This window comes from Hakea prostrata, chromosome 5 (assembly GCF_041222555.1).
Source record: "Hakea prostrata isolate BN-2017 chromosome 5, UWA_Hpros_2, whole genome shotgun sequence".
Taxonomy (NCBI): domain Eukaryota; kingdom Viridiplantae; phylum Streptophyta; class Magnoliopsida; order Proteales; family Proteaceae; genus Hakea; species Hakea prostrata.
Window position 1 is genome coordinate 1,939,246 of NC_142604.1, and position 26,302 is coordinate 1,965,547.

Below are 26,302 nucleotides of genomic sequence, written 5' to 3' on the forward strand. Positions count from 1 at the left end.
TCAATATTATATACATGAATTTCTTTCTCTTTTATTGCAACTTCCAAATGTAGATAGATCATGAGCCCACTAGCAATATTTATATCAATATTTTTGTAATGTGAAAGCATGGGCACTCTGGGTTGAACGAAAGGGACCCACAGCACTGCCTCACTGCGTCCATTGCACAAAGCTTCAGACCTTGCTGATGCCCACAACGACCGTGGGCATTAGATGAGATAATTTTATATATACATCTTTGATCATCTCCTTCTTCTCAGCACTGACAGGTCCTCTGCCACCGCCCACCTCTCCCTGAATCCTCTTAATTGGAGAGTTTAAAGCCCCTCACCGGACCACCACACATCATTGCTCCAACTTAATCTCTCCCCTGCAGGACTAAAAACTGGTGAGATGATCTCAAATCGTTTCATTCATTAGTTTATTAGGATGGTTCTGGGTTTGAACTTTGACTGGGTAATTTAAAAGAGTCATGGAAAAATTCATGAATGCATGAATCAAACGCAATAAAATGTTAACCCAATCTGAAAACTGTGTGATCGACCCAATAAGTCTATAAAAAAAAATGTAAAGGTTTGACATGTAAAGATTGGGTAACTTCATTTAGAAGACAAACCAGCAGGGGATCTGGACCTGGGTGAATGCTGACGATATGAAAGACTGAAACTTTTGCCTTTAAAGAGTTTAATAAGAGAAAGAAAAATTGAGAAGATTACAGAAACAGAGACGCTTAAATTCCGGGAAAGGAAGTGGTGGGGGCTGTAGATCTTTAACACTAGACGACCAAAAACACTTTTTGTGTTTGTAATCCAATTTCCTTATTAATCTATTAAGAGTGTCATGTGGGTTCGATTATAAAGAAAGCCCTTTAAAGAGGTAAAAAGATAGTCGTGGAATCAATTCGAAGTTTGAAGAACACAAGAGACTCCATTACCTGAAAAGCAGAGATTGGAAAGAGGAGACATCGATAGTTTTATATCCTGACAATTCATCAATCACTGTATATTTCATGACCTTTTGGATAAGATCAAAGTGCAAAATTGTTATCTGGTTTTTAATGGTGCATCAGACATATTAGAACAATGTAATTCTAGAAATGAAATCTAATCCATCTTCTCTCTCTCTCACACACAAAACCCACAAGGGCTCAGGGATATTTTCACCCAAAGGATGTGAGAGATGTATTAAAATATGAACACTAGCATGGGAAAGACAGCTATATGCAGCTATGTTCCAAATTCATATAAATAAATAATTAATTAATTAATAATAATAATTAGTGCTACCCTCGAGATATTTGGTTTAATAATCAAACATATTGGGGTGACACCTTCTCTACACTTACAGAAATTAAAATTAAATATCAATGTAATCAAGTTAAACTTTTCATCAATGCAAGAATAAAATTGGATGAAAATTTTACATCTCACTTGTTATGTCATCTTCCTTTACTTTATTGTTTACAAATTCTTCATCTTTAAATTCTTTTCTCACGAAATTAGTGAGATAAGTTTCATAGATAGTATCTTTAACTTAGGATGTAAAAATAATATTGAAAATAAATAATTAAAAACTAATTGAGACTAACCATAATAGTAATAGAGGGTCTAACTGATAAATTAGGTAACTTGGCCCAAAGGAAAGTTTGTACTCCTAAGAAGGAGGTCTCGGCCTTTGATACCTTAATGATTGGAATTGCACTGCTTTAATTAAGCAGTTTTAGCTTATGATTTCTAATCAATAGTCTTGTTGTGCTCAATTACTCGGATATGTTCAAATCTATTTTGAGCTTAAGGGATGTGGCTATTAAGGGGGGTGAGATATTTCATTGGCACTAGCGGGGATACATTCTTGTGGCATGATCCTTGGCTACCAAGGGGTCCCCTAGCCAAGGACGACGCCCTAGTGGCTGCAGCCCTTGATAGAAACCCGCAAATGTAGGTGTGTGAGCTCTTTGATGGGTCCTCTAGGTGGCGGTCTGATCTAGTGGATGCCTTGCTTCAAGAACGGTGGGATGAAATTGCATCTATCCATATTCATCGATGCATGTCTACTAATTGGTGGTTTGGATTGCATCCCCTATGTGTTGGGTGTCATTTAACCTCCTTGGTATTGTTGGGTGTTTTGGAAGATATTCAAGGATTGTGGGTGAATTTTAGCTCTTGCATTACCTCCCACATGGTGCGCGAAAACGAACTGTTTGTGCCTATTATTTGGCATCCTTAGCTCCAGTGTCAGATATGTTTCATCCTGATCCTTTGTCTCTCCATGTGTAATCTACCACTATGTACATAAAGAAGCGTAGGACAGACGTTTCTATCATTTGTAACAATTCTTTCTTTATATATATGAACTTGTTTAAAAAAAAATTAGGTAACTCTGGAAGTCTCACTAATATAAAGGGATGATTCTAGGGGTGGGACTGAAAATTTTCAAAATATTAATCCATCAACAACTATCAGAGTTTTATTCGATCTAAATGGCGCTTTTTATATTAATTACTTACTAGAATATTAATTGTGGGAACTTAATTCAATGAACTAGAATGCAATCTACATTCATTGGAATTGTTAAATTTAAAGTGAATATAAATAATGACAAAAATTTTGTCCTGTTAATGTACTTCTAGCATAGTGGGTGACAGCCTCTTATATGGGCTCAAGTCTCTATTCTTACCACACCTTCCCTCTTCCACCTAGATCAGTAGGCCCCAATCACTATGACTTAATAAAGTGTGCTCCCTTGATTCTATGTTTCTACGAGAAATTTGGACATTTCATTAACTCAGATCAAAATACGGATATCTTCCTCATCCTATTTTTGTTTGAGCAAAATTTCAACAAGAAGAGCTCTAGATAAAGGAACGAAGAACAGGGTCCAAATTAAAAGACAGATTTTCCTCTCTTGTTTTTTTGGAGGGGGAGTTTTATACATAAGGGATGGGGTTATTACATATGTCGTTCGTAAAAGTCGAACCCATAACCTCTTCACTAAGAAGTATGAGTCTTTACCACTCTACCAACTCTGCATTGAAAGATTTTTCTCTCTTGTTGTGATGGGAAAGCGAAAATGTTCCATGAGGACCATCTGAATGAGTCTATCTAATTTGTATATTTGTTGATAATGATACTAATCAATACCATCATTTCAACAAAGAAATAATCAAATAGTAAAAAAAATTCAAGGATTTAATGCAAAAACCTGGAGTTTGGTATAATGGTACCATCGCATGGTTGTTTGATTGATAATGACAACACCTCTTAGTAAAGAGGTTATAGATTCGACTCTCTGATGGTATATGTAATATCATCATCCCCTATATATAAAAAGTTCCCTTTTACCCCCACAAAAAATTTGAACAACGGTACCATGAAAACGATTTTCCAACCAAGGGCAATGATAACTTTTTCTCTCCTTTATTATGATTATTATTATTATTTGGGCTTGGGCAAATGCCCATGAACACCATGGTGACTAAGAGTGTCCACTTCGTAGAGTTTTGGGCCTCAGATTACATTTAAGGCCTTATCACACAGTTGGGCCTCTTCTCCAGCCTACTCAGCCAACTAATGCCCATTCATATGGAGAAAGGCTTGTGAGAACCACTCCACACTAATTATTAATTAATGATGGTGGATTAAATTAACCAACAGAGTCTCGGGCTTAATATTGTATTTGGAACTACGTTTCTTTCAGTGGGCTTTGGGATTACTCTTTGGCCTGCCGGACCTGTCCTGATATGTCTCTAATTTTTTACCCTGACCCTAGCCTTAATCTTGGCCCTGATTCTGGCCATAATCCTAATCCTAATTTTTTTCTCTTATACTTGATCTCAATGAATGAAGAACAGGATAAGGATAGGGCCAACTAGAGTCAGGGTTAAGGCCAGGGCCAAGTATAGGGTCAATCAGGATCAGGGTCAAGGCTAAGGACAATACCAAGTATAGGGCCAATCAAGATTAGGGTCAAGGCTAGGGACAGGACCAAGTATAAGGCTAATTAGGGTAGGCCCAAGGACAAGGCCAATCAAGGCAGGAATGGACTTGGCTTGGTCCTGTAAGACTTAGGATCAGGGACAATAATCTTTGGCCTTGAATTAGAGTCAAGGCAGGAATGGACTTAGATTAGAATGTATAAGGCCGGGCTTGGAATTGCGAAAGCCCGGTCCAGGCCGGCCGTGTTGGTGTTGCAGCCCTAGGTTTCTTTCGGCATTTTCATTTCACATACGAATCAAAATCTAATGCAAATATCACTCTTCTCAGCCTCAAAAATCTTGGATTTCCTTTTCCTTTTCATTTTTCCTGCAAATTTGTTTTCTATTGTTAACTAAACTGAAGAATGGATGGATCGATTACGATAACAAAGAACTTATAGAGATCATAAGATATGAAAACTCCGTTGGAAAGTGATTGATGCTATCAGCTTTCAAGGGTTTGCAGGCACAAAGCTTTTACATTCCATGGAAGACTTCTGATTCCCACCTTGACAGAAGGAGAAGTTCCCTGGGCACCTATACAAGCAGTTATCAACTAAGCTTACATTGACATTACCCTGTTTCATCGACATTAATGGCTCCGGAATCGAACCATACAAGTAGTTTCCCCCAAGCAACAACCTAGCAAATGGTGATGTCCCCTCACTCGGATTCGCGGCTTTCAGTGCATACTGTGATGGTATCGTCCCTGTGAACAAGTTCTTCTCCAACGACAGAGATGATAGCTTCGGCATTGTTGCCATGAATGAGGGCAACAACCCCTGAAGCTGGTTGTTACTTAGATCTAGGGCTATAAGTTCGCTCTTCGAACCCATGTCGCTTGGCATCTGTATCGATGAGATCTGATTGTGGGAAAGAGTGAGCTGTTGCAGAGATGGGTGTTGGAACAGAATTGATGGAACAGTGCCGAAGAATCGATTATGACTCAGATCCAACACCTGCAGAAATCCCAAATCACCGATTTTTTCAGGGAGATTTCCTTTCATACTGTTATTCCTCATGGAGATCTCAACCAAAGAAGCTGGCAAACCAGCCGGAGCTCTACCGGAGATTGCATTGTCGCTGGCATCTAAGAAACTGAGGTTCTTGAGGGAACCCAGATTAGGAAACTCGCCAGAGAGCTTGTTTCCCTGAAGTTCTAGTCTTTTGAGGCTAATCAGACCATCGAAGCTCGAAGGAATAGAACCCCGGAGTTGGTTGTGGTCGAGATAAAGCTCCTCCAGAGCAGAGAGAGAGCCAATCGAGGTGGGTATCTCACCGGAAAAATAGTTTCCCGAGAGAGTGAGACGACGGAGACGCTTAAGGTTGGAGAGGGAGGTGGGGATCGAACCAGCGAAGGAATTTTCTGTGAGGTCTAGGGTTTCCAAGTAAGGAAGGTTGTTGCAGGCGGTAGAGGAAAGTGAGCCAGAGTAACCAGCTTGATCGAGGCTGACCTCGGTGACTCTGCTGATACCGGAAACGACAATGTCGCATCGGAAACCACAGGTGAAGTGATCGGAGAAGAGATTGTCACATGGGTCGACTGAGAAGTTCCATGAACTCAAACAAGATCCAGGGTTCACAGAGCCAGGGGCAACCCCCTTCTTCAGCTCTTCCAAACCATGTATATCTCCCCTAAACGTTTTTGAATCTCCTTTCAACAACAGCTCCGAAGATGTAACCATCATCAAGACTAGAGTGAACAGGGAGAAACAGATACTACCCATGTTTCCTTCCTCAAAAACTCTGTAATCTTTGGCTGTTCTCCTCCTCTGGTTCTCTCTTGCAATTGGTAACCTGGACTTTGTTGTAGAGCAGCTGTAGAGATAAGAGAGGAAAATGAAGAAGATATCAAAATGTGGGTGGCTGGATTCCAATTAGCAAGTAAAAGCTAAAGACTGATCTGAAGGGAAGACCATACCTTACACGGTGAAAGCTGAAGACTGATCACCGAAGGGAAAGACAACAGTAGCACAGCACTGCACTGCAATGGAAAGTTAAACGTTGCTCTTGCTTATTTTATCTTACCCGTTGGTGGGGAGCCACTGGTCTCAGAGATTTTTTGTTTTTTCAAATCTTTGAAGGAAAGTTAAGTAAACTAATTAACAGGGATTTGGCTCTGCTCCAGAGAGGTCAGTACCTAGGGAGACATCCCATGGTTGGATTTTTGTTTCACATGACTCCATGTTTATTATAAGGGAATCATCCACCAAAATATCTGTGATGTAGAGAAAACGCGATAATTTCTCAACTAATCGCCATATCTGCATTACAAGATGGCCAGGAGTCTGGAGACAAGTGTTTTGGGTTCCTCTAATTTCTCAACCAATCGCCATATCTGCATTACCAGAATTCTCACCTCAAATCTTAGCAAAAATTACAAAAAAAACTACAATGTGATCTCTCAATGCATAACCCAAGTCTTCAAAATCATTCGCTTCCCTAGCTCTCTCTCACCCCAAATCGAATCATTCAAGTTAGTTATTTAATCTTTGTAGTCCAAAACAACACATTGCTTATGCCATATTTAGAGGACTTATGAGTTACAGTCTTTCTCCCTAGTTTTGGTTTTGTATTGCTGTAAATTTGGATCTTGTGGTCCTCTCCTCTTCATAATGGGACCGCTCCGCTCTGCAAAATTTCACAGATTCAGAGTTAAAATGAGTGAGGGTGAAGTCACAAGATTAATACACGTGGGAGTTGCAGCAGGTACTCATCAATGGAAGCCCAGACAGCACCGCACTCATTAATGGAGGGTCAGGGATCCTACGCACAAGGACGAATCTGAATGTGAGCTCTTTGAATCTGAATGTCTACCTCATCGTGTTCAATCCATAAACATCATCTCTCTTTAAAAAAGAAAAAAAAAATTATCTATCTCTTTATATTGTCTGTTCCTGTGGTGCTCTACGTACCTGAGCATCATTAAAAAATTGTCTATTTAACAGAGAGATTTCTAACAGCGAATCTAGTTTGTACAGTGTTAATAGATATCTTGTTCCATAAAGCTGTGCATCGCATTAATGTATTGTTTACGGTAAAAATTTCATCTTCAGCTTTATGAGTTTTTTTATTTTATTTTATTTTTCAACTAATATTTTTATTAAATGCGAACTAAAACCAACGGGTTGGTCCAACTGGTAAGCAACAATCCGGTATCGAATCCTTGTGAATGCAAAAAATTCCTACTGGGAGACTCACCCACCACGACCAGGTGTGCGACACGGGTCGAACACCAGTTTATAAACCGGGATTGGCAACAAAAAAATAAAAAAGACGAACTAGAGGTTACACAAAAAGAAACATTATTTCACTAAAAACTTGTCAAAACACAGTCATTCTATCATACTTTACAATCTAGAAACTCTATTATCCTATACAACGGCTAGTATGTAATAGGGGACTAGTGACAAAACTCTTTGTACATATTTCGCTATCTATTGGCTATCAGATTCAAGTTCAACATAGTCATAATCTGCTAGCTCTATGAATATTCGGGATAATGAAAACTACTACAATCCCCAAGAACAAACCACCCCAACCCTTTGGGGGAGGGGGGAACAAGTATGTAGATATCTTCGTGGTACTGGGAAGGGAGTCTCAATCAATTTTTCTAAGATAGGATCCCAGTTGAAGCATACACACATTGCATTGGCAAGGAAATTAGCTTCATAGCTGTTAAAAAAATCCGAGATCCAATGAGAATTTGCTCATAGCTTCTGAGGGGATCCCGGTTTCCACTATCACAAACATAGGCTGGGTTGATGCCAAAGTTTAAAATACCGTTATCAAATATTGTATTTAGAGTATCATAAGATTTTAAATATTATATTATTGATTAATACATTTTAATACAATCCAATATGTATTATTTAGAACTAAAGAAAAGAGAATTATCTATCAAATATGTATATGTACCGATCAATATCATCTCAATGCTTTAAGTGGTTAATGTATGTTATAGATTTCAGGCTATGTAAGGAGTGTAATTAAACCTCTTTAAAGTCGCTTCTCCTGAAAGTAGAGATTCTTTCCCCAACTTTTTACATAAATAATGTATATATAAAGTCATCCCATCATTTAGAAACATTGAAACTCTCGTCACTCTTCAACCTAAAAATTTAAAAAGAATTTTTTACGCGAGTCTCTCCATTTTCAATAGAAACTTGACATATCCCTCAAAACTGAAACCTTACAAAGCACTCTTCCACATTTGACACCATCAAATTACTGTTTATTTTAACTTTAATTAAAAAAAATTTACATGAACCTCCTCAATTTCTTTTCAAAACATTTCACACCTCTCACAAAATCAAAATCTTACAAAATTTCCCTCCACACTACTTCAAACTGTCAGCTTTTTTTAAACCATAAATATGATTTTACCGTTTTACTCACATTTAATAATTTCTTATAAAGTCTCAAATAATATTTTAAATATTCATTTTAAAATTCTAAATAGTATTTTTAATGTCTCCCTATTACCCTAGATTAAATGACGAAAAATTCCTCCAATTAAGAAAAACTCATAAATGATCATTTTATCACTCTATTGTCAATATAGTCATTAACAAATTATTAACCAGTTAACTAAATACTTTTACCAAAAGTGTGAAATGTGATGGGTTTACAAGATTTTAATTTTGGAAGGGGTGCGTCATATTTTCAATAAAACCAAAAAGGACTCATAAAAAAAAAATTACAAATATTATTGAAGATTTCAAATAAATTTATCAAGTGAGGGTAAAATTTGTAAATGTGCAGAATTTCCAATTTAAATCATTTAAAAAGAAGAAGAAAAATGAAAGAGTTCAGGTGAGTCATTGTCGTCTCAAATATCACCTCGTAAATAACATACATCTGGATCCAAATTCCAGACACGACAGGGCATGGAATCGGTGTTTTTATGCCCCAACCAACCCTTGTTTTAGTACAGGGATCGGTGGATGAACCGGCTCAACCTCAGTAGATTTGGGTCCGTTAAATCCAGCCAATTTGATTTCGATTCTCCAAGCCCCGAACACCCATCTTCCTGAAAGATGCAGTGCTGCCCAATTTAGAGCTCGAAACATCCTTTCTCCATCTTCTGAGACCAATTGAATCTTTCTTTTTGCTGATACAGAAACCAATGAACTTGCCCAGGTTTACAGTTCAGACCCAAGAGAAAAAACCCCCATTAGATGAAGCTGTCCATTTACAGTATCATGTTTCAGTTTCATTCATGAAGACTTCAAGCTGGAAACTTGTGAGTGAAACAGCCAGCCTGAAAGGGGTCCTTGGTCCATTTGAATAACTTGTCATGGTTGAACCAGGAAAATAAACAGACCAGCATTATTTTTTTTCTGAGTCTTCCTACTTTCTTATTCCCACATTTTTCTGTTGAAAACTGATCTTAACGACCAGCCTCTTTCTCTGTATGAGGTCAGTCACATACTTCCAACTACATTTCCAGATCAAGCTCCACGATCTTGGCAATTATCACCTTCATGAACTAGTTTAGTTACAAGCACAAGTATTCAATCTATAAACCCATTATGTAAAAAAAAAACTGAAATTGAATTGCTATGACTAATATTTGTTTCCGAATTTCTACCAAAAAGAAAAAGAATATTTCTTTATGAATATTCCCCCCCCCCCCTTGAAGAAAGCTTCTGTGCAACAGACCAATCATGGACGACCTAACGGTCCAAGAAGTGGAGGCCAAAAAAAGAAAAAGAAAACCACCACCAATTATCACAAGCATAAAACAAACTTGTGAAAGAAATGTTCATACCGTTTTCTGTCTTTCTTGGCACTTGTTTCCGGAAAATTTGACTAGTTACGACCTTGAAGAATGCTGAAACTTCTCAAACATGAATCTCATGCCTCGTATCTGCAAATTCAATATTTGCTATCAATTAGATTTGAGTGAACTGCATTCTTCTAAAGCAATGCTACAAAACAAGCAATATGACAGCAGCAACAAGGTAAAAAAAGAGCTCCAGGTGATGTTTAACTCCAAAGACCCCCCCCCCAGCAGAAGCCGCAAGAAACCGTAGCCGTCGCCATGTTTTTGCACAACCCCTACAGGTATTTTGGTCTTTTTCTTAAATTTCTCCTCATTTAGTCTTATTTAGATGAATTTTTTCTAATTAAAAGAGCCCTAGTCAAGCTATTAGTAGTCTTCTATTATTAATTTCAGATTGTAATTTGCAATTAGGAGTTTTTAGTTCCAAGTCTAAGTTCTAGGTCTTTCTAGAGTAGAACTCCCTAGTATCGAGTTCCACTTGGAGCCTTTACTGTTGACTACAAATTCAAGGCCCAAAGAGGTAACAGATCAGTTTTTAATCAATAAAATCTGCTGAGAATATCTAGCCAAGGAGGTTTGAATAAGGTTGGAGTAGGGTTTCCAAGGACAGAAAACCTGCTGCAGCATAGGGTGGTCATTTTCCTGATTGATTCTTGTCCGGCAACAGCAGCAAAAATCAATCTTCGTGCGTGCCCAATTCCCAGCCCCAAGCCCAGCCCTAATCCCTCCCCTAGCTCTTTCTTCTTCCCCAAGCACTGTGGCAATATTCTGGAATTTTCTTATTGCTGTAATTTCAAGAAACCCCATTCCTTTCTTCTAAGGCCTAATTCTCTTTAGGATACCCTTCCCTACACCTCCATACCCTTCGGTTGTGAACAGCAGCCCCATCCCACCCGTTGAAACCCTAGAATTAATCCCTAAACCCTGTGCACCATAAGAAATTCAAGAACAGCAAAGATTGAAAGATATTAAATAAAAGACAGATTCAATTAGAAAACACCTAGACAGCGGCTCTCCTTCATTCCCTTTCAACCCTAGACATTTCTAAACACCCTAAACCCTGGCCACAAGCCTAAAACCTTAATTCCCTATTGCCACAAACCCTAAAAACCTAAAAGTTGCTGCTAATCATCCACAGCAGTAGAATTCATCTCTCCCTTGCTTGGATTACATCACCAGGTCGCAGCTCAGAGAACGACACCTCTCTCGCACAAGTCCCAAAAAGTTGAGATTACAGGAAATTAATTCTAATTTTACAATTCCTGGAGATGATACAGTGCACCAGGGAAAAAAGCAGAGTATGCTGCAGTCCTATCATGGACTGTTTTAACCAGTTTAAGAATGTTATTCAATACCAACACATTAATAGCATCCATTAAGATCAAGGTTTATAAACCAGTCAGACACAGGATTAGCCTCAACATCAATTCTAAATTGGCTCAGATCAAAATTGCACGAAACCCTAAAATGGATTCCGAGCAAAAAATGGAGATATCAGAGCAGAAGCTTTTGATGGGACAGAAATTACTGCAACCACCATGGTAAAAAAAATCGAGGGAAACTCAAGTTTCGACCGGGTGAAAATGGGAAACTTAGGTGGAAATTTAGGAAATTTCGAGAAAACCGAGGACTTTTCCGTACAAGTTTCGACATCAAGTTTTGATAGGTTTTAGAGAGTATTTTGGGGTGGGATCCTGTATTTAAGCTAATTAGAGTATAAAGAATACATTTGTTGTATTTTGCTAAAAAAATCAATGTAGATATGTCATTCAATGTACATAACATCAATGTAGAGTTGTCCAAAAAGTACATTATAAACTTAACTACTTAAGCACATAACATTCAACATATAATTTCTAACTTCAAAATAGTTGACAATAAAAGGAAAATACAACTTAGTGTTAAGAGGAGTGCCAAGAGTGGATTCATCCTGTGAGCTAAGTAGTACTATGCCTGTAACATCCTCTCGTCCAACCAATGAACATAGATATCCTATGACATTTTATGCCTATGGTTGTCAAGTTAATCGACAACTGTAACTTTATGAGTCTGTTCATCAATATGCTTAAGATAACCAACCTGAGGGAATACGCACTTTGGATAGGGAAGTCCTGATGGAGGGGGTATTTGTCGTGGGTATTTGGGGAAACATGAAATAACAAAAAAATTGAAAATTTGGGAAAGCTACAAAATTTACAGTAAAAAGTCCCAAGTTTCCACGAAATTTCCTATGTTTCCACGAAATTTGGGAATTTTTTTTCCTCATGAACCAGCTGGTCCAACTGGGTTGAACCAAGTTTCGACAAGTTTCGAGGTTTCGACAGTTTCGATCGAAACTAAGGACTTTTTTTCGTCCCTCAAGAGTTTCGTTTTGCATTTTCCAAAATGGGAACTTTCGGTGAAAATTTCGCAAGTTTCGATGGAATTTTGTTCTATGGCCATGGTAAAAATTCGAGGGAAACTCAAGTTTCGACCGGGTGAAAATGGGAAACTTAGGTGGAAACTTGGGAAATTTCGAGGAAACCGGAGACTTTTTCGTACAAGTTTCAACATCAAGTTTCGACAGGTTTTAGAGAGTATTTTGGGGTGGGATCCTATATTTAAGCTAATTAGAGTATAAAGAATACATTTGTTGTATTTTGCGGGAAAAAAATCAATGTAGATATGTCATTCAATGTACGTAACATCAATGTAGAGTTGTCCAAAAAGTACATTATAAACTTAACTACTTAAACACATAACATTCAATATATAATTTCTAACTTCAAAATAGTTCACAATAAAAGGAAAATATAACTTAGTGTTAAGAGGAGTGTGATGAACACACTTATGTGTGAAATCTTAGGGCATAAAGCATGCATTTTATACACTTAGAATGGAGTTACCTTGGGTTTTATGTTGTTTTTGCAGATTTTAGGACTTTTCAAGATTTAAGCAAATATTTGGAGTTTTGGGCTTGAATCATGCTATTTTACATGTCAAGAAGTCCATTCAAATTCTCAAATGCGAAAATGGGCCTGATCTGGAGTATGATGGGCTAGAGATGTGTGATTATGGGCCAACTCCAAAATACTGAAGAGATAAAGAAGGCAAATTTGATCTACGGCTGAGATTTTAAATCAAATCTACAGAGATATTATTGAGAGAGTCCAAATGGAAAAGAGTCCTTGCATACCTCAATATCTTATCTCTTATCTTGGATTTAATTAAAGAAAGAAAAAGAGGAAAAAGAATTATATTCAAAAAGAAAAAGAGGAAAAATCCCGTTTTTGAATGCCTCTGTCCAGTTTCGATCAAACCCTTCATCGAACGGTCATCCGATGTCCGATCGTGCTGATTTTTGGAGCAGAGCTTCACGACTACTTAAACCTCAAATCCAACGGTGGAATTAGCATCTGATCTCTCTAAGTCGGCGCGATTACTACGTCAAAAGCCTAATTGGTTGAGTCAGATAGAAACCCTGAGTTTTATTCAAATTCAGCCGTGCTTCATATCTCATGTAAACTCTATAAAAGGAGAGCATACTCCATCAAAAGAAAAGGTGTCTTAGAGCTTAGTAGTAACATTCTTTCTTCTCTCTTCAGTTTATTTAGGCTTTCTCTAGTTTTCTTTGCTTGCATTAGTGAGATTTAAATTTCTAGATTCAATGTTTAGGTTTAATCTTTTTATGTAATGCAATTCAAGTTCAAGCTTCAAGTTCAAGATTCAATTTTTTTAGATTCGTTTTTCTCTGGGTCTAGCAATTGCAGATTTAGATCATTCTAGATCTAGATCTGGTTGTTAGGGTTGGTTGAGATTCGAATCGTTTGTTCAATTCGCAAGTAAGTAACCTTCTTTATTAATCTTCTCTCCTCCCTCCATTCCCGCTTCTATCTACCCCTCTATATTCTTAATTTAGGATTTACTTTCAGCATTATTTATTGTTCTCCCTTCCCCTGGATCCTTGATCAGAGATGCCTACAGTCGTGCCTCTCTTTGGTTAAGGCTTCCTTTTCCTTTTATTGCTTTGTTATTTACTTTCTGTCTATTCATTCATAATCTCGGACCACATAACCGGAGCAAGCCTACAGTCGTGCCTCTGCTTCTGGTGACGGGTGGTGTTGCATCTGCATTTTAACTATGAACTAAATTTTACTGACTGCTTTAACATACTAACTGGTTTTATTTTTTTCCTTTTTATTTTTATTGTTCACATTTTTTTTTCCTGTCTTTTATTTATGCATTGATTGTGTTTAATTTATTTTTCGTTTCAATTCGATTGCATTAGACGTATAGATTAGGATTGTTTAGTTTAGTGAATTAGTTAACAAAAATTGAATCATTCCACTCTCGCATTACTATTAAGAAGTTGAATTATAAGTGGCATATCTCCTTGAGATCGACCCGTTAGCTACACGATACCGTGCGCTTGCGGTTACTTTTAAATTTCACAGACAGAGTGCCAAGAGTGGATTCATCCTGTGAGCTGAGTAGTACTATGCCTGTAACATCATCTCCTCCAACAAACGAACATAGACATCCCATGACATTTTATGCCTATGGTTGTCAAGTTAATCGACAACTGTAACTTTATGAGTCTAGTCATCAATATGCTTAAGATAACCAACCTGAGGGAATACGCACTTTGGATAGGGAAGTCCTGATGGAGGGGGTATTTGTCATGGGTATTTGGGGAAACATGAAATAAACCAAAAAATTCAAAATTTGGGAAAACTACAAAATTTACAGGAAAAAGTCCCAAGTTTCCACAAAATTTCCCAGGTTTCCATGAAATTTCCCAAGTTTCCACGATTTTCCAAGTTTCCCACGAAATTTTAGAATTTTTTTCCTCATGAACCAGCTGGTCCAACTGGGTTGAACCAAGTTTCGACAGGTTTCGAGTTTCGACAAAATTTCGACAATTTCGATCGAAACTGAAGACTTTTTTTCAGTCCCCATGAGTTTCGTTTCGCATTTTCCAAAATGGGTAAATTTCGGTGCAAATTTCGCAAGTTTCGATGGAATTTTGTTCTATGGTTTGGCCAAGGCATTGTTGGAGTAAGCTGAGGAAGGCATAACCACGGATTAATAAGGTACATTGGAGAGAAAACAACAAAATCAATGACCAAATTGACCATCCCATATAGGCTGCCACCTTTTTAAGGCCCTCAGTCGAAGCTTGGATGCTACTAACAAAGTCCAAAGAGTATACCATATATATAAATAAGAACTGAATGTTTAAGCAATTGTCGAGGCTGTTCCAGATTCTATCAACACTTCTCAAGCTGGTACCAACCAGGTAAGCAAAATCTTAGTGCCATTGTATCGGTTCCTAGGCATGTGTCAGGTGACCAGTTCTGTGCTAATTTTAACTCTGCAATCATCCAGCGAACAAATGCTTTATAGTTTGACATTTGGTGTCACATAGAGTTTAATTCTTCAATAGAGGTCAGATCAAATAATTATATGACCGGATCAAAAGATTGCACTTCTTAGCCAAGGATTTAGGGTCTTTCAATCACGGAGATGACAGGACTTGACGGAGACAAGGCACAACAATCTGACTCAAATCAACACCAAACTTCAATTGAGATCCAGATAGTCTACTCCGGAATCAAGTCAAGCTTATTCTTCCCCTCCCTAATTTCCTCTTGGGTTCATCAAGGTCATGGGATCAGTTGATAGCCCAAGGCAATGGACTAAAAGCACTCTGTAATGACACAGAATAGAAACCTAAGGATTCTTCCCTATTAACATTCCAACTTGTTTTTCCTCCGAAATGGTCGAAATTTCGACCATTTCTTTTTCATATTCGACACAGATGGGGCCTGCAAGCTTCTACACGATGGAGACCTAAGGTGCAGCCTGAAACATTTTAGAGCAACAGCTCATTAAAGAAATGTACAATCCAGAAAATTGGTATTTTGTGCCTCGAAGTGTATCTTGCCGCTCAGGCACTACGATTTACCCAAGAAAATGTTAATGGAACCTGAAAGGTGACTCATGCAGTAAAGTTTGATGACTGAAAACTTTTGATGTTGAGATAATAAAAGAAGCACGGTAGAGGGGAAATAGGGCATCAAGTGCTGCTAAATAACATCCATCCAGCCTGGATAACATTTATGATTTATAGACAAAGAATCAAGATTCAAGAACATAAGATTCAAGAACATATCAGTCTTTCATGTATCAAGAAATACATACCTCAATCAAACAACATGAATTAAGACTCAGACGCTGTCCAATTGCTACCTCCTTGCTATTGACATATATTGGATACTTGCTAAGATTTTTGAGATAGAATGATCCGTCTTGATCCATTTTGATCATTGCCTGCATATATGGACCACAAAGAAACAATTACGGCACATCTCAAACACAACCAAAGTATGTAAAGGAAGTCAAGAAAGCTGGGTATAATATTGTGTATGAATTTAGTTCCACGGAAAAAGCAGCAGCAATAATGGGAAATGGTGCAAACGTTGTACAAGTTTTAAATGAATGGCTGAATGCTCTGACTTTACAAGTATAAATAAAGGGGAGCCAAATTAATTTTAAAATGAAAATGGAAAACTTTGAAGTCATGATTTATAACTAAAGGGGGGAAAAAAACTCCAAGACGTCAATATGCAGTTTCCATAACAAACTTATTTTTATCATTTTTTACCACATACTCTGATGGGTCCCATACGATTTTTTTCAGGACCCCTATTAGTTCTTCCACCACATCGGCAGTTTAGATAACTGTCTACCCTAACTAATCTAATCACACATGGTAATTAAGCTCATCAAATAGATTCATTTTCCCTACAATATTTTCTAAATCTAAAGAAAAGGGCTCAAAACACCATCCCAAAAACTTATGGTATAAAGCATAGACAGCCACACCCCCACAAGTATGCAAAATCAGCAAAGACCCTCAAATGTTTCCAATGAATTTGCAAAATAGTCCACTCGGTTAGTATTTTCCGTTAAATCACTCTGTATAAATTCATAATCCCTAAAAAAAAACCTTTTTCTCATGTGACCTCTTACCTTCTTGCCCTTAGTAGTCATGTTTATCAGAAATTTCTGATGATCTCCTACGTTACCTCTGGCTATGGTCGCCAGCCATAGCAAATCCACATGGCATCACTTTGCCATCTCACTCTTCCTTCTTGAATTCTCTTTTCAGTTTTATATTAGCTTTGCAAGAGTTTCTTGATTTCTCTGTCCAAAGCCTAAGAACTCATTATATATACACACACACACACATAACACACGAACTGATAGATGAAATATGGGGTAGAATTACTGACAAAGAATCCAAATATATGCATTACCTTTTGGTTTTATCCATGAATCATTAAACAAAATGTTTTCCAAATAATTACGAATTAAGACACTAGTCACAGTCTACTATTCTATCAGACATCAGATTAACAACAAATCATAATTTGCTTCTTTTTTCATATTCCGCTAAATATTGTTATCCTTAAAGTCTGTCAACAAACCAACTTAAAGCAATCAAAACAAATGTCACCTGCCGCCGGGATATTTTATTAGCACGCCCTTCTCTTCCTAAGTCAATGTCAACATTCAAATCATTTGTTGCTCTCCCAAGTATCACCTACATTATGAAAAACAGGGGAATGAGTAATCACAAACATTAAAATTTCAACATGAATGATTTCAATGTCACATTTATTTTCAAGCTAACCCACCCACTATAATATGACCCTTTGAGTAACCCACACACATGGCCCCTTTTTATGTGCTCAACTCTTATATAAACACCCCCAAAGAAAAGAGGAGGGGGGGTGGCACCAAGGGTTTCTGTTATATTCAGTTTGTTCATCTATTGTGTTAATCACTTAATCCTGCAATTAACCTCCTGCTTGTTTTCCCTGTTTGAAATCGACCACTGGATTAGCTGCTCTGCAACTTCTTCTTCATTGCTGATGGTTCATCATGTGTTTGACCAAAATTGGTGAGACTAGTTTTTTATCCAATCAACACCTTGCAGTGTGAAGCTTAGGTGTTTCTAGTTCAACTCCTTCAAGTTCTTGACCAAGATCTGATTTCCATTCAAGATTATCACTCAGACAAACTGCAACAACAGTGAGTTTGATCCATCCCAACCAAATCTGGACCAAGACCCAAACCTGCAGAGACCAATCCAACCATCCAAACCTCATGAAAGACTGAATTACCACCAGGAAACTCCATCAACATGTCCCACAAAATATCCCATCACAAACGCTGGATTGTCCCTTGAATCCATTTTAGAAAAACCTAGAAACCAAACACTAAACCTTTGGCCAATTCTGGTTAGATATCCTAGACTCGTCCAAACATCAAGAAACCTTAACGATCAAGTCCCCAACCACAACTTGGCATGATCAACGCATCAATCCCTAACCCTAACTTTGACCTAAAACCCAGTTTTGACCTATTTGAACTATCAGTTCAGATCAGATCATGGTTTATTGGTATCTAGTAAGTCTCCTACAAGTCTAAAACTACATCAACAGGTGTAGCAACTGAAGGGTGGGGAAGAGGGTATGCGATGTAGATCCAGCCCTGAATTAGGTTCTTTTTCCTAAGGATAGGTCTAGGATCGGGTCATACAGGTGTCGAGTCTTCATTAGACGTGTTTCCTTTGGAATCCGCCAACCTAATAGACCTATAGCATGGGCACATGGATTGAGTACGAAAATTCCCTAGACTTAGTTTCTAATATTTGTCTAGTCCTTATTAGATTTTATGCATGTTATTTAATTAGTTCTTATTATAGTTCATGGAGACTGGACAGTCCTGATTCCTTGGGGGTTGGGCTATAAAACCCAAGTCCAATAAGAGTTTGTTTTAAAATTTAGTTGAGCTGTTAGAGAACAACAAGGATTCCTATTTTATTAAAAACTAATAGTTGTTAAGGTTATAAATAGCCACCCATTGCATGTAATAGCTTAACAGAATATTAATAAAATCAGCTAAGGCAGCCTATATGTCTATTGCTCTGGGAGAAGAACATGGTTCAGCAGTGGTAAGATATCTCCAGGTGCTCGAGTGAAAGGGACTCTAGTGAAATCAAGCTGCGATTCCTATACGGCTGTGGATTCAGCCTGCCTTTAGCTCTAGTTCTGTCCACATCATCACAGCTCACCACAAAGCTTTTCTTCCAAAATCTTCAATGAATCAACCCAAAACCAGATTTGTGCACTAGGCTGTATGGGGGTATTAGGGGTATTTCCAATGCTTGGATTTAAATAAGGGATTGGCATGCAGGTCATAAAGAGGATACAGTGTGAAAATTGGCTAAATCCAATGGCTGGTTTGAGAATCCTAAATTTGGGAGGAGTTTCAATCCTAGTAGGACTTCCATGGTTACTAGGGCTAGAGGACTTGAATTGAGCTGTAACTTCGAAGGAATGTAGACCAAACATGGCAGAAAGGTTCCTCCAAACATGAGTCAATTCCAATGGACAGATGGGCATAGATCTAACTTTGAAATTTTGCTGTCTAAGGGAATCTGAAAAGTCAAGAAAAATAAAATAAAAAGGTGAGATGGAAAGAGGGAAGGGAAATTGCTGGCTTACCAAATACATGGAAGAAAAGCCTTGTGGTGAGCTGTGAAGATGCTCGACAGAACTAAAGGCAGGCTGAATTCACAGCCGTATAAAATCTCAGCTCAACTTCACTAGATAAAGTTACAGCCATCTTTCTTCTTCTTCATCGTCTTTTTTATGATTTACAGCCTTAGGAAATGGCAATTCATGGAATGACACCACACATGCACATATGGAATATGACACTGTTAAGTTCAGGAAGGGTACTTTAAGAACTTGTTTGATGACGAGTTTCCTTGTATTGTAATTTCTCTTTTTACATTTTACCTCCCCAGGGAGGTATACGTAATTCCCTTAACTTATTAGCGAACTAATATAAGTGGGGAAGAGTGATCTCTCCAACATGCAAGTATGCAACATTCTATCGTTCTTTCTCTCCTCCTCCAACCTCCTACTCTAGTCCCTATTCTTGCTTTTTTGTTTTATGCAACCTTTAAACTCTATTGTGAACAACACTTAGCAGACTAGAGAAGATGCAAGCAAGGAAAATGCAGCTGTGAAATAAACACATATGGTGCAGCACAAAGTACCATCCGAAGTATAATAAAAGCACATCAAAACCTGTGACAATTAAGATGTGAAAAGCAGTGAGGAAAAGGGGATCCAATAGACCAAATTTTTTGCTTGGAAATGGAACTGTACCTCAGATTTCTTAATATAATGCTTCAAATGGCGGCCATAGAAAATGGCAAATGCTCTATGAGAAGCCATGGCTCTTTGCATATAAGACTTGACCACCTGTTCCAACCTGATGATTGTCCTCTTAGTATCCTTATTTTGATACCTTAATGCTGGAGACAGAAAAGGACAAACAATTCAATATAAAGAAACTGTGCATTACAACAGCACTGACAAAACTGATCCTGATGCAGAACCGAGCATGATCCCTTGCACAAATGAAATTGGATAGAAGAAACGGAAAAGTTGGGAAAAATAAATTTCTACCATGTAGCGTTCCTTGGCTCTAGCTCAATCAGAAGATGCAAAGGATTAGTTGAGAAGTATCATGCAAGTGAAGTTAACACGCCTCAACAATCCATGATTAGAATATCATATATTATATACTGATTAAATTGAGCATGATCCCTTACACAAATGAAATTGGATTGAAGAAATGGAAAATCTAGGGAAACACAAATTTTTACCATGTAGCACTCCTTGCTCTAGTTCGATCAGAAGATGCTGAGGATTAGTTGAGAAGCATCATACAAGTGAAGTTAAAATGTCTCAACAACCCATGATAAGAATATCCTATATTATGTATTGATTAAATTGGTTTTACTCAACCCTTATTGAACTGCTGCAAGAAGAAATAAAGACAGAAATAGATTGATTATTTAAAACATACAAGCTAACTTTCGGCAAATTACCTTCCCTGCTTAAATGTGAATCTTGATCATCTAGACCCAAATCCATCTCAAGTATCTGCAAGTGAACACTAAGTCAGATGTAGAAACAAGCAGCAAAGAAAGGAGGAATAGATTAAAAAAAATAAAATATTAGTATCTTATTCTTTACCATTGCTTCAACGTCCGAAAAATAAGGTATATCACTATCACTTCCAGAAAGTTGATCTTCATGTTCTGCAGTTAAAGGGTCTAATCCAGGTTCTTGGAAGGCCATTTCTGTGGACTCCAGTTCTGCATGTAAAGTTGTGACCAGCATATCTGCTTGTTTACTAACACCAAGAATATTCTGTGGACAGCTTCCTCCATGATCAGGAACACGGCCTGATTTTTCTAATAGAGGGTCAACAGAACTAGTAAAATCATGTTTTTCCCCCAATTCACTTTTTATAGCTGAATTCTTCACTGATTCATCTGGGACAAAGTTTGGAGTTACAGGAATGTGTCTGCATTGATACAACTCCCCAGTGGCAGCAATCCTGTGATTGGATACCACATCAGGAGAGTCAATCTCAAGTAACTCAGATTTGACCACACAACCATCAACAGCATGGTTTGGACCCATTTCTGCAAGTATTTGTGATCTTATCATCCTGGGTGCCAGAAGTCTCTGTGCAGGGGTCTCTTCTTCTCCCTTCCCAACGTGGAATCCTTGTTCACCAATAGTTTGAGCATCCCGAGTGTCCAGCGGAACTGAGGCTTCCATGCTACAAGATTCCCCATAACCATGTGGTGTAAAGGGGGATAAGGAACATGGAAGTGTCTCAGTGGATGGAAAAATGTTATCATTGTCTGGAATTTCAGGGTCTTCTGTGTTCAACATGCAGCAAATAACCCCATTAATGCATTCAGGGGAATGGGGATTTGGTGCTGATGCAGACTTCACCAAGATATTGCTCTCTATTTTGCAAACCTTGTGCCCACCCTCCTGACCAAAGCATGATGCATAACCAATAGCACTGGAATCTTCAGTACATGGATCATTAGCTGCCACCAAGCATGCATTGTGTGGTACTGATGCTTTAGACTTAGAAGCACCAGGGACATCATCTTGATGAGTTTCACTAGGGGAACTGAACAAAATAGAGTTAAGGCCATCAAGACATGAACTACCCATTATGTCTTTTACATCTCCATCTACACCTTCATCTCCATCTATTTCCATCGAAAGAAGTTCATTAAATAGAGAACTGGAAAGACACATGAAATCACCCTCTGGCGGAGCAGTGGAATTAGCTAATCCATCAGCAGATTTCAACTTGGTTTCTGAGTAAACAATTTCACAATTGGGTGAACCTATTCTCTCAGCGCCACCCTGACCAGCACATGCGAAAGCATCTCCTAGGACTAGATCTTTGTCTCCAAGATTTGTCTCAATTTGCAATGTTGACGTAGAAATGCCATCAGTTGGTTCCCAGGAAGGCATCACAGCTAGTGGAGATGAGTATCCTAACTGGTGAAATGTAGCACCACAATCTGAAACTGGGGAGTTAAAGCCTTGACTTCCTCCAAAACCAGGGCAAACATTCCCAGGGTTGCCATTACTGGAATCAAAGGAAGACAATGGTTTTGCTTCTACATCATCTGTCTCAAATATGTTGCTCACTGGCAGTTCTAACTGTGGCCCCACTTCATGAGCACCAGCATAATTCCCAAAGACAGCTAAGTTCTGTTGAAAAGGAAGATGTTTATATACATCACCATCATGCTCAAATGCATGTCCACTGCCAGTTTGTGTAACCTCATTGACTGACACAGGGGAAACATCGTCTGGAAACCCATATAAGCAATCCTCACCAATCATTTCATGTGGAAGACCATCTCCAAATGAATCCAAGTGTCCAGCATGAAATTCATGGACAGGATCCTCAATGTGACCAACAGTTGGGTCATAACCTCCAGTTTCTTGCAAAGCATGACATGCAATGTCCAAGTCTGATTCCTGCAGTCCAATATGATTTGAGAAATTCTTCCCAAAAATGAAATTTTGACTTTCAGGCTCACTATAATGTGTTAAATGCTCTTGTATCCCACCTTCATTACCAGTGCAATTAAAATCGTCAACAAATACATCAATAGTATTAGAATATTCCCTACGAATCCTCTTCATGGCATAGTAATGGCTACGAACACTTCCAGCATTTCTCTTCCCGAAAGCACATCCATTACCTCTAGAATTGCCAGATCTGTTAGGTTTTGATGAAAGATTCAAAGCAGAACATGAAATGTTGACCATGAGATAGGAAGCTTCTAGTGAAACATCCGGATTATAGAGAAGAGAATGCCACCTATCCTCCAATTCTTGAAAAGTGAAGCTACGAGAAAATCTAACTGCACCTTTCGCAAGTGATTCTAAAGAAGCACCATCCTGCATATAGAAGAAAGTGAAATGCATCAGTAGAAGCAACAAAGTTGCCAACAAAATTCACAAACTACAGCAACCAAGATCATCAAAACCCACTACACAGACATATGCTTATTGTGCAAAGAAATGTGAAGAAACAAATAGCAACCGCTTGGTTCTCTTTTTAAGCACCTTTCGAAATGCAATAATAAAGCACTAGAAGGAAAGAATAGATGTTGCATTATAACCCAAACAGTTTAAGCTGAAATACATTGAAGATAGGAAAGTTCAAGCAATGAGTGTGTGGGGAGGAATCCAAATTAGAGAAAGACTACAATTAATCATCTAGCCTTTTGCTTTTTTGTTAACCCTTCAAAATTTATTGCTGAAATTCTAATTAATCAGCCGAATAGGTAGCATATCACAGTCACAGTTTGCAAAAAGCAATGAGGGCCCAAAGAAATATATAAGGGAACTACCATCATACTGAATAACATCTGATAAGAAGCAGCTTGGCTATGGATCAAATAAACCTAACAAAATGCCAACTTCCAAGTTGAAAGCTAAGATTTCTTCTCCATACCAATGTTCTTATACATTGCCCAATTTCATCTGAGATATGTAATGATGCAAGAGTGGGTTCCTGCAATGGTGACCATTGCTTTAAATTCAGTCTCTGTAAGATTAGGGAGTCAACAGTTCTAAAGATTGTGGTGTACCTGGTAGATGCCCAGACCTCATTTAGGCCTCCGGTTTTAGAAGATAGGCTCAAGCTGACTCATCAGTACATAAAGAATGCTAACTGTCGACCTTCCTACTCAACTGCTGTAGATAACTTGGGTTGTATCCACTACAGCCTTCTAGACAAAATAATAGATATTACCTACTTTGCAAGGATTGCAACTCCCAGGCACAAAGGCAGTACACTTCCACTAGACTTGACCTTAATATGAAAAAATGAAACGACTCATCCTTTGATGCCCAGTTATAATTTTCACTACGTACTGTACCTCCCTCCTTACAAGGGAACCACCTTAGAAGTCAATTAAATTCATTAACGACAGAACAACGAAGATTACCCAGAACAAACAACTGAATGAAGCATCACAAACAATTCATCATGCATATCCAATCACTGCAGTTAGCTACTCTAGATTGAAAGTTTTAGCGGCACTTCTCGCTGCTATGAGAATTGGCGGCGAAAATCGCATTGTATGACTAGCGAAAAGGAATAGAATCCTGACCTCTAAACTTATCGTAGTATCTTTCGATTAAACTTTTCCGATTGTAGCAGTGAGAATTCATCAAAATACAAATAATAGGATTGTAAAATTACCTCTACCGCATTCTTTAACAAAAGATCGTCTTCAGGACTCCATGTGGAGATGGGAGCAAGTGCTCCCATGTCGAAAACCTAGAAAATCAATCTCTCCCTCTCTCTCAGTAACCAAATCACGGCCGGCGCCAAAAGCATAAAACCTAGCGGGGTTTAGCGGGGTTTTGGGGACTGGAGTTTTTGGCTCTAACGGCCGAAATGGTCAAACAGTTAAGGGTGCGTTTGTTTGCAAACTTAGTTTAAAAAAAAACATGTGGACCATGTGTAGTGGGATGAGACCGTGAGAATGAAGGAAAGGAAATGAAATGTGTTATGAAAAAGTTATGGTAGTGGATCCCACTTTTTACTTTTTTTAATTTTTTCACCACACCAGACAAGTTTCCTTGAATCAAGAGAAAAGTAACAAATCTACACTTTTTTCAATAATTTTTTTCTCACCCCACTTTTATTTCAGCGAACAAACGCAGCCGGGAATGAGCCAATGAGGGCAAAACGAACCAAAGTAATGTGGATTTCGGTTTTTTTTATCTTGGGTTTCGGTTTATGGATCTTGGATTTTGGGTTTGGATTTTGGGCTTTGGATTTTGGGTTTTGTACTCTGCAATCTGGGCTGGATCTTCGGCTCTTACCTTTTCTTTTCTTTTTTTTCTTTTTTTTTTATCAAAAATAGAATTTTATGATCAAACCATAGTTAATAATTTTGGACACAACAATAGTTCAGGTATGGATACGTACAGTGGTTAATCAGTCTATACAGTAAGTTGTATATTTTTAAAAATTCGTCACAATAAGTCATTCACGAGCAATTGTATTTTGTGTGTTTAATACATGTTTTAACACAACCGCCTTGAATAAGTACGAGAGCAAAAATATAAGAACGAGAGGGGATTTAGTTTTTTTTTTTCTTTTTTTTAGCTAAAATTCATCTGGTTTAGCTTGTACGCACCTTAACTACGTCCTCATGAGAGACGCCTCAACCCACAAGTCCACAACCTCAAAAACGAACTTATTTTTTGCAATTAAATTTTGAGTTTTCATGTCTCCATAATAAATAAATAAATAAATAAAAATGAATTTGCGACCATTTTTTTTTTTGAATCTCTATATCTAAGATAAATAAGAATTTATATATTTGTCATTTAACTCATTAAATCCACAAAATATGGCTTAAAACAAGAAAATATAAAAGGGATAGTTACTATTGGCCCCTGTACTTTGATTTTATTAATACTGTATCCCTTGTACTTTTTAAAATTACTAATATAACCTTTAATTTTGTCTACAATTATTATTGCCCCCTATTTTTAAGTTCCATTAGTTTATTGATGATGTGACATCTTTATATTTTTTCAAAAACCCCAAAATACCCTTATACTCATCTCTTTACTTATTTACCCTTTTGTCAAATTACAGTAGTACCTTTAATTAGTAATGGAGAAAAAAGTAACTATAATCCATTTGATTCTAAAAGAAAACCACCAAATAAAGAAAGAATGATTAAATAAAATTCAAATAGAAATCGAAGAGGAAGGAAAATCAAATTCAACTCAAATTGGAAACTGAATATCACCTAAAATATTTTCAAAATAAATGAAGTTCAGTGAAGGTGGGGAAATCAAATTGGATTTGGATTTTGCTAATTTATTTAATTCAAAATAAATTAAGTTTAGTGAATGTGGGAACTCAAATTGGATTTGAATTTTGCCAATTTCTTTAATTCAAAATAACTGAAGCTTATTGAAGGCGGGAAATCATATCATATTTGGATTTTGCCCATTTATTTAATTCAAAATAAATGAAGTTTAATGGAGTTGGGAAACCAAATCGGATTTGGATTTTGCCCATTTCTTTAATTCAAAATAAATGAA

The 26,302-nt window shown here is 37.6% G+C and overlaps 2 protein-coding genes across 3 annotated transcripts; both read right to left on the reverse strand.

The window, feature by feature from the left end:
- Positions 1-3,921: 3,921 nt before the first annotated feature.
- Positions 3,922-6,157, reverse strand: LOC149014335 (Leucine-rich repeat (LRR) family protein). The gene is made up of 2 exons (XM_089157493.1): positions 5,895-6,157; positions 3,922-5,791 (listed from the first exon to the last, which is right to left on the reverse strand). The coding sequence occupies exon 2, from the start codon at positions 5,698-5,700 to the stop codon at positions 4,426-4,428; it is 1,275 nt and encodes a 424-aa protein (XP_089013619.1). The 5' UTR covers positions 5,701-5,791; positions 5,895-6,157; the 3' UTR covers positions 3,922-4,425.
- A 2,175-nt stretch (positions 6,158-8,332) lies between these two features.
- Positions 8,333-24,643, reverse strand: LOC149014336 (uncharacterized). 2 transcript variants are annotated; one of them, XM_089155567.1, is made up of 8 exons: positions 24,435-24,643; positions 20,867-23,122; positions 20,719-20,773; positions 19,991-20,139; positions 17,263-17,349; positions 15,945-16,073; positions 9,747-9,845; positions 8,334-9,464 (listed from the first exon to the last, which is right to left on the reverse strand). In XM_089155567.1, exons 1-7 carry the CDS (start codon positions 24,501-24,503, stop codon positions 9,792-9,794), a joined length of 2,799 nt encoding a protein of 932 aa, XP_089011693.1. In that variant the 5' UTR covers positions 24,504-24,643; the 3' UTR covers positions 8,334-9,464; positions 9,747-9,791. The 2 variants fall into 2 exon arrangements, with proteins under 2 accessions (XP_089011692.1, XP_089011693.1); XM_089155566.1 differs by having other exon boundaries at positions 8,333-9,845.
- Positions 24,644-26,302: the final 1,659 nt, after the last annotated feature.

Bases quoted from the DNA above. Each gene is read 5' to 3' on its own strand.
- LOC149014335 (XM_089157493.1), bottom strand. From the start codon at position 5,700: ATGGGTAGTATCTGTTTCTCCCTGTTCACTCTAGTCTTGATGATGGTT.
- LOC149014336 (XM_089155566.1), bottom strand. From the start codon at position 24,503: ATGGGAGCACTTGCTCCCATCTCCACATGGAGTCCTGAAGACGATCTT. The intron at 17,350-19,990 runs GTACAGTTCCAT...TTCATAATGTAG, and splicing joins ATTATATTAAGAAATCTGAG to GTGATACTTGGGAGAGCAAC. The intron at 9,846-15,944 runs GTATGTATTTCT...TTGAATTTGCAG, and splicing joins ATTCATGTTGTTTGATTGAG to ATACGAGGCATGAGATTCAT.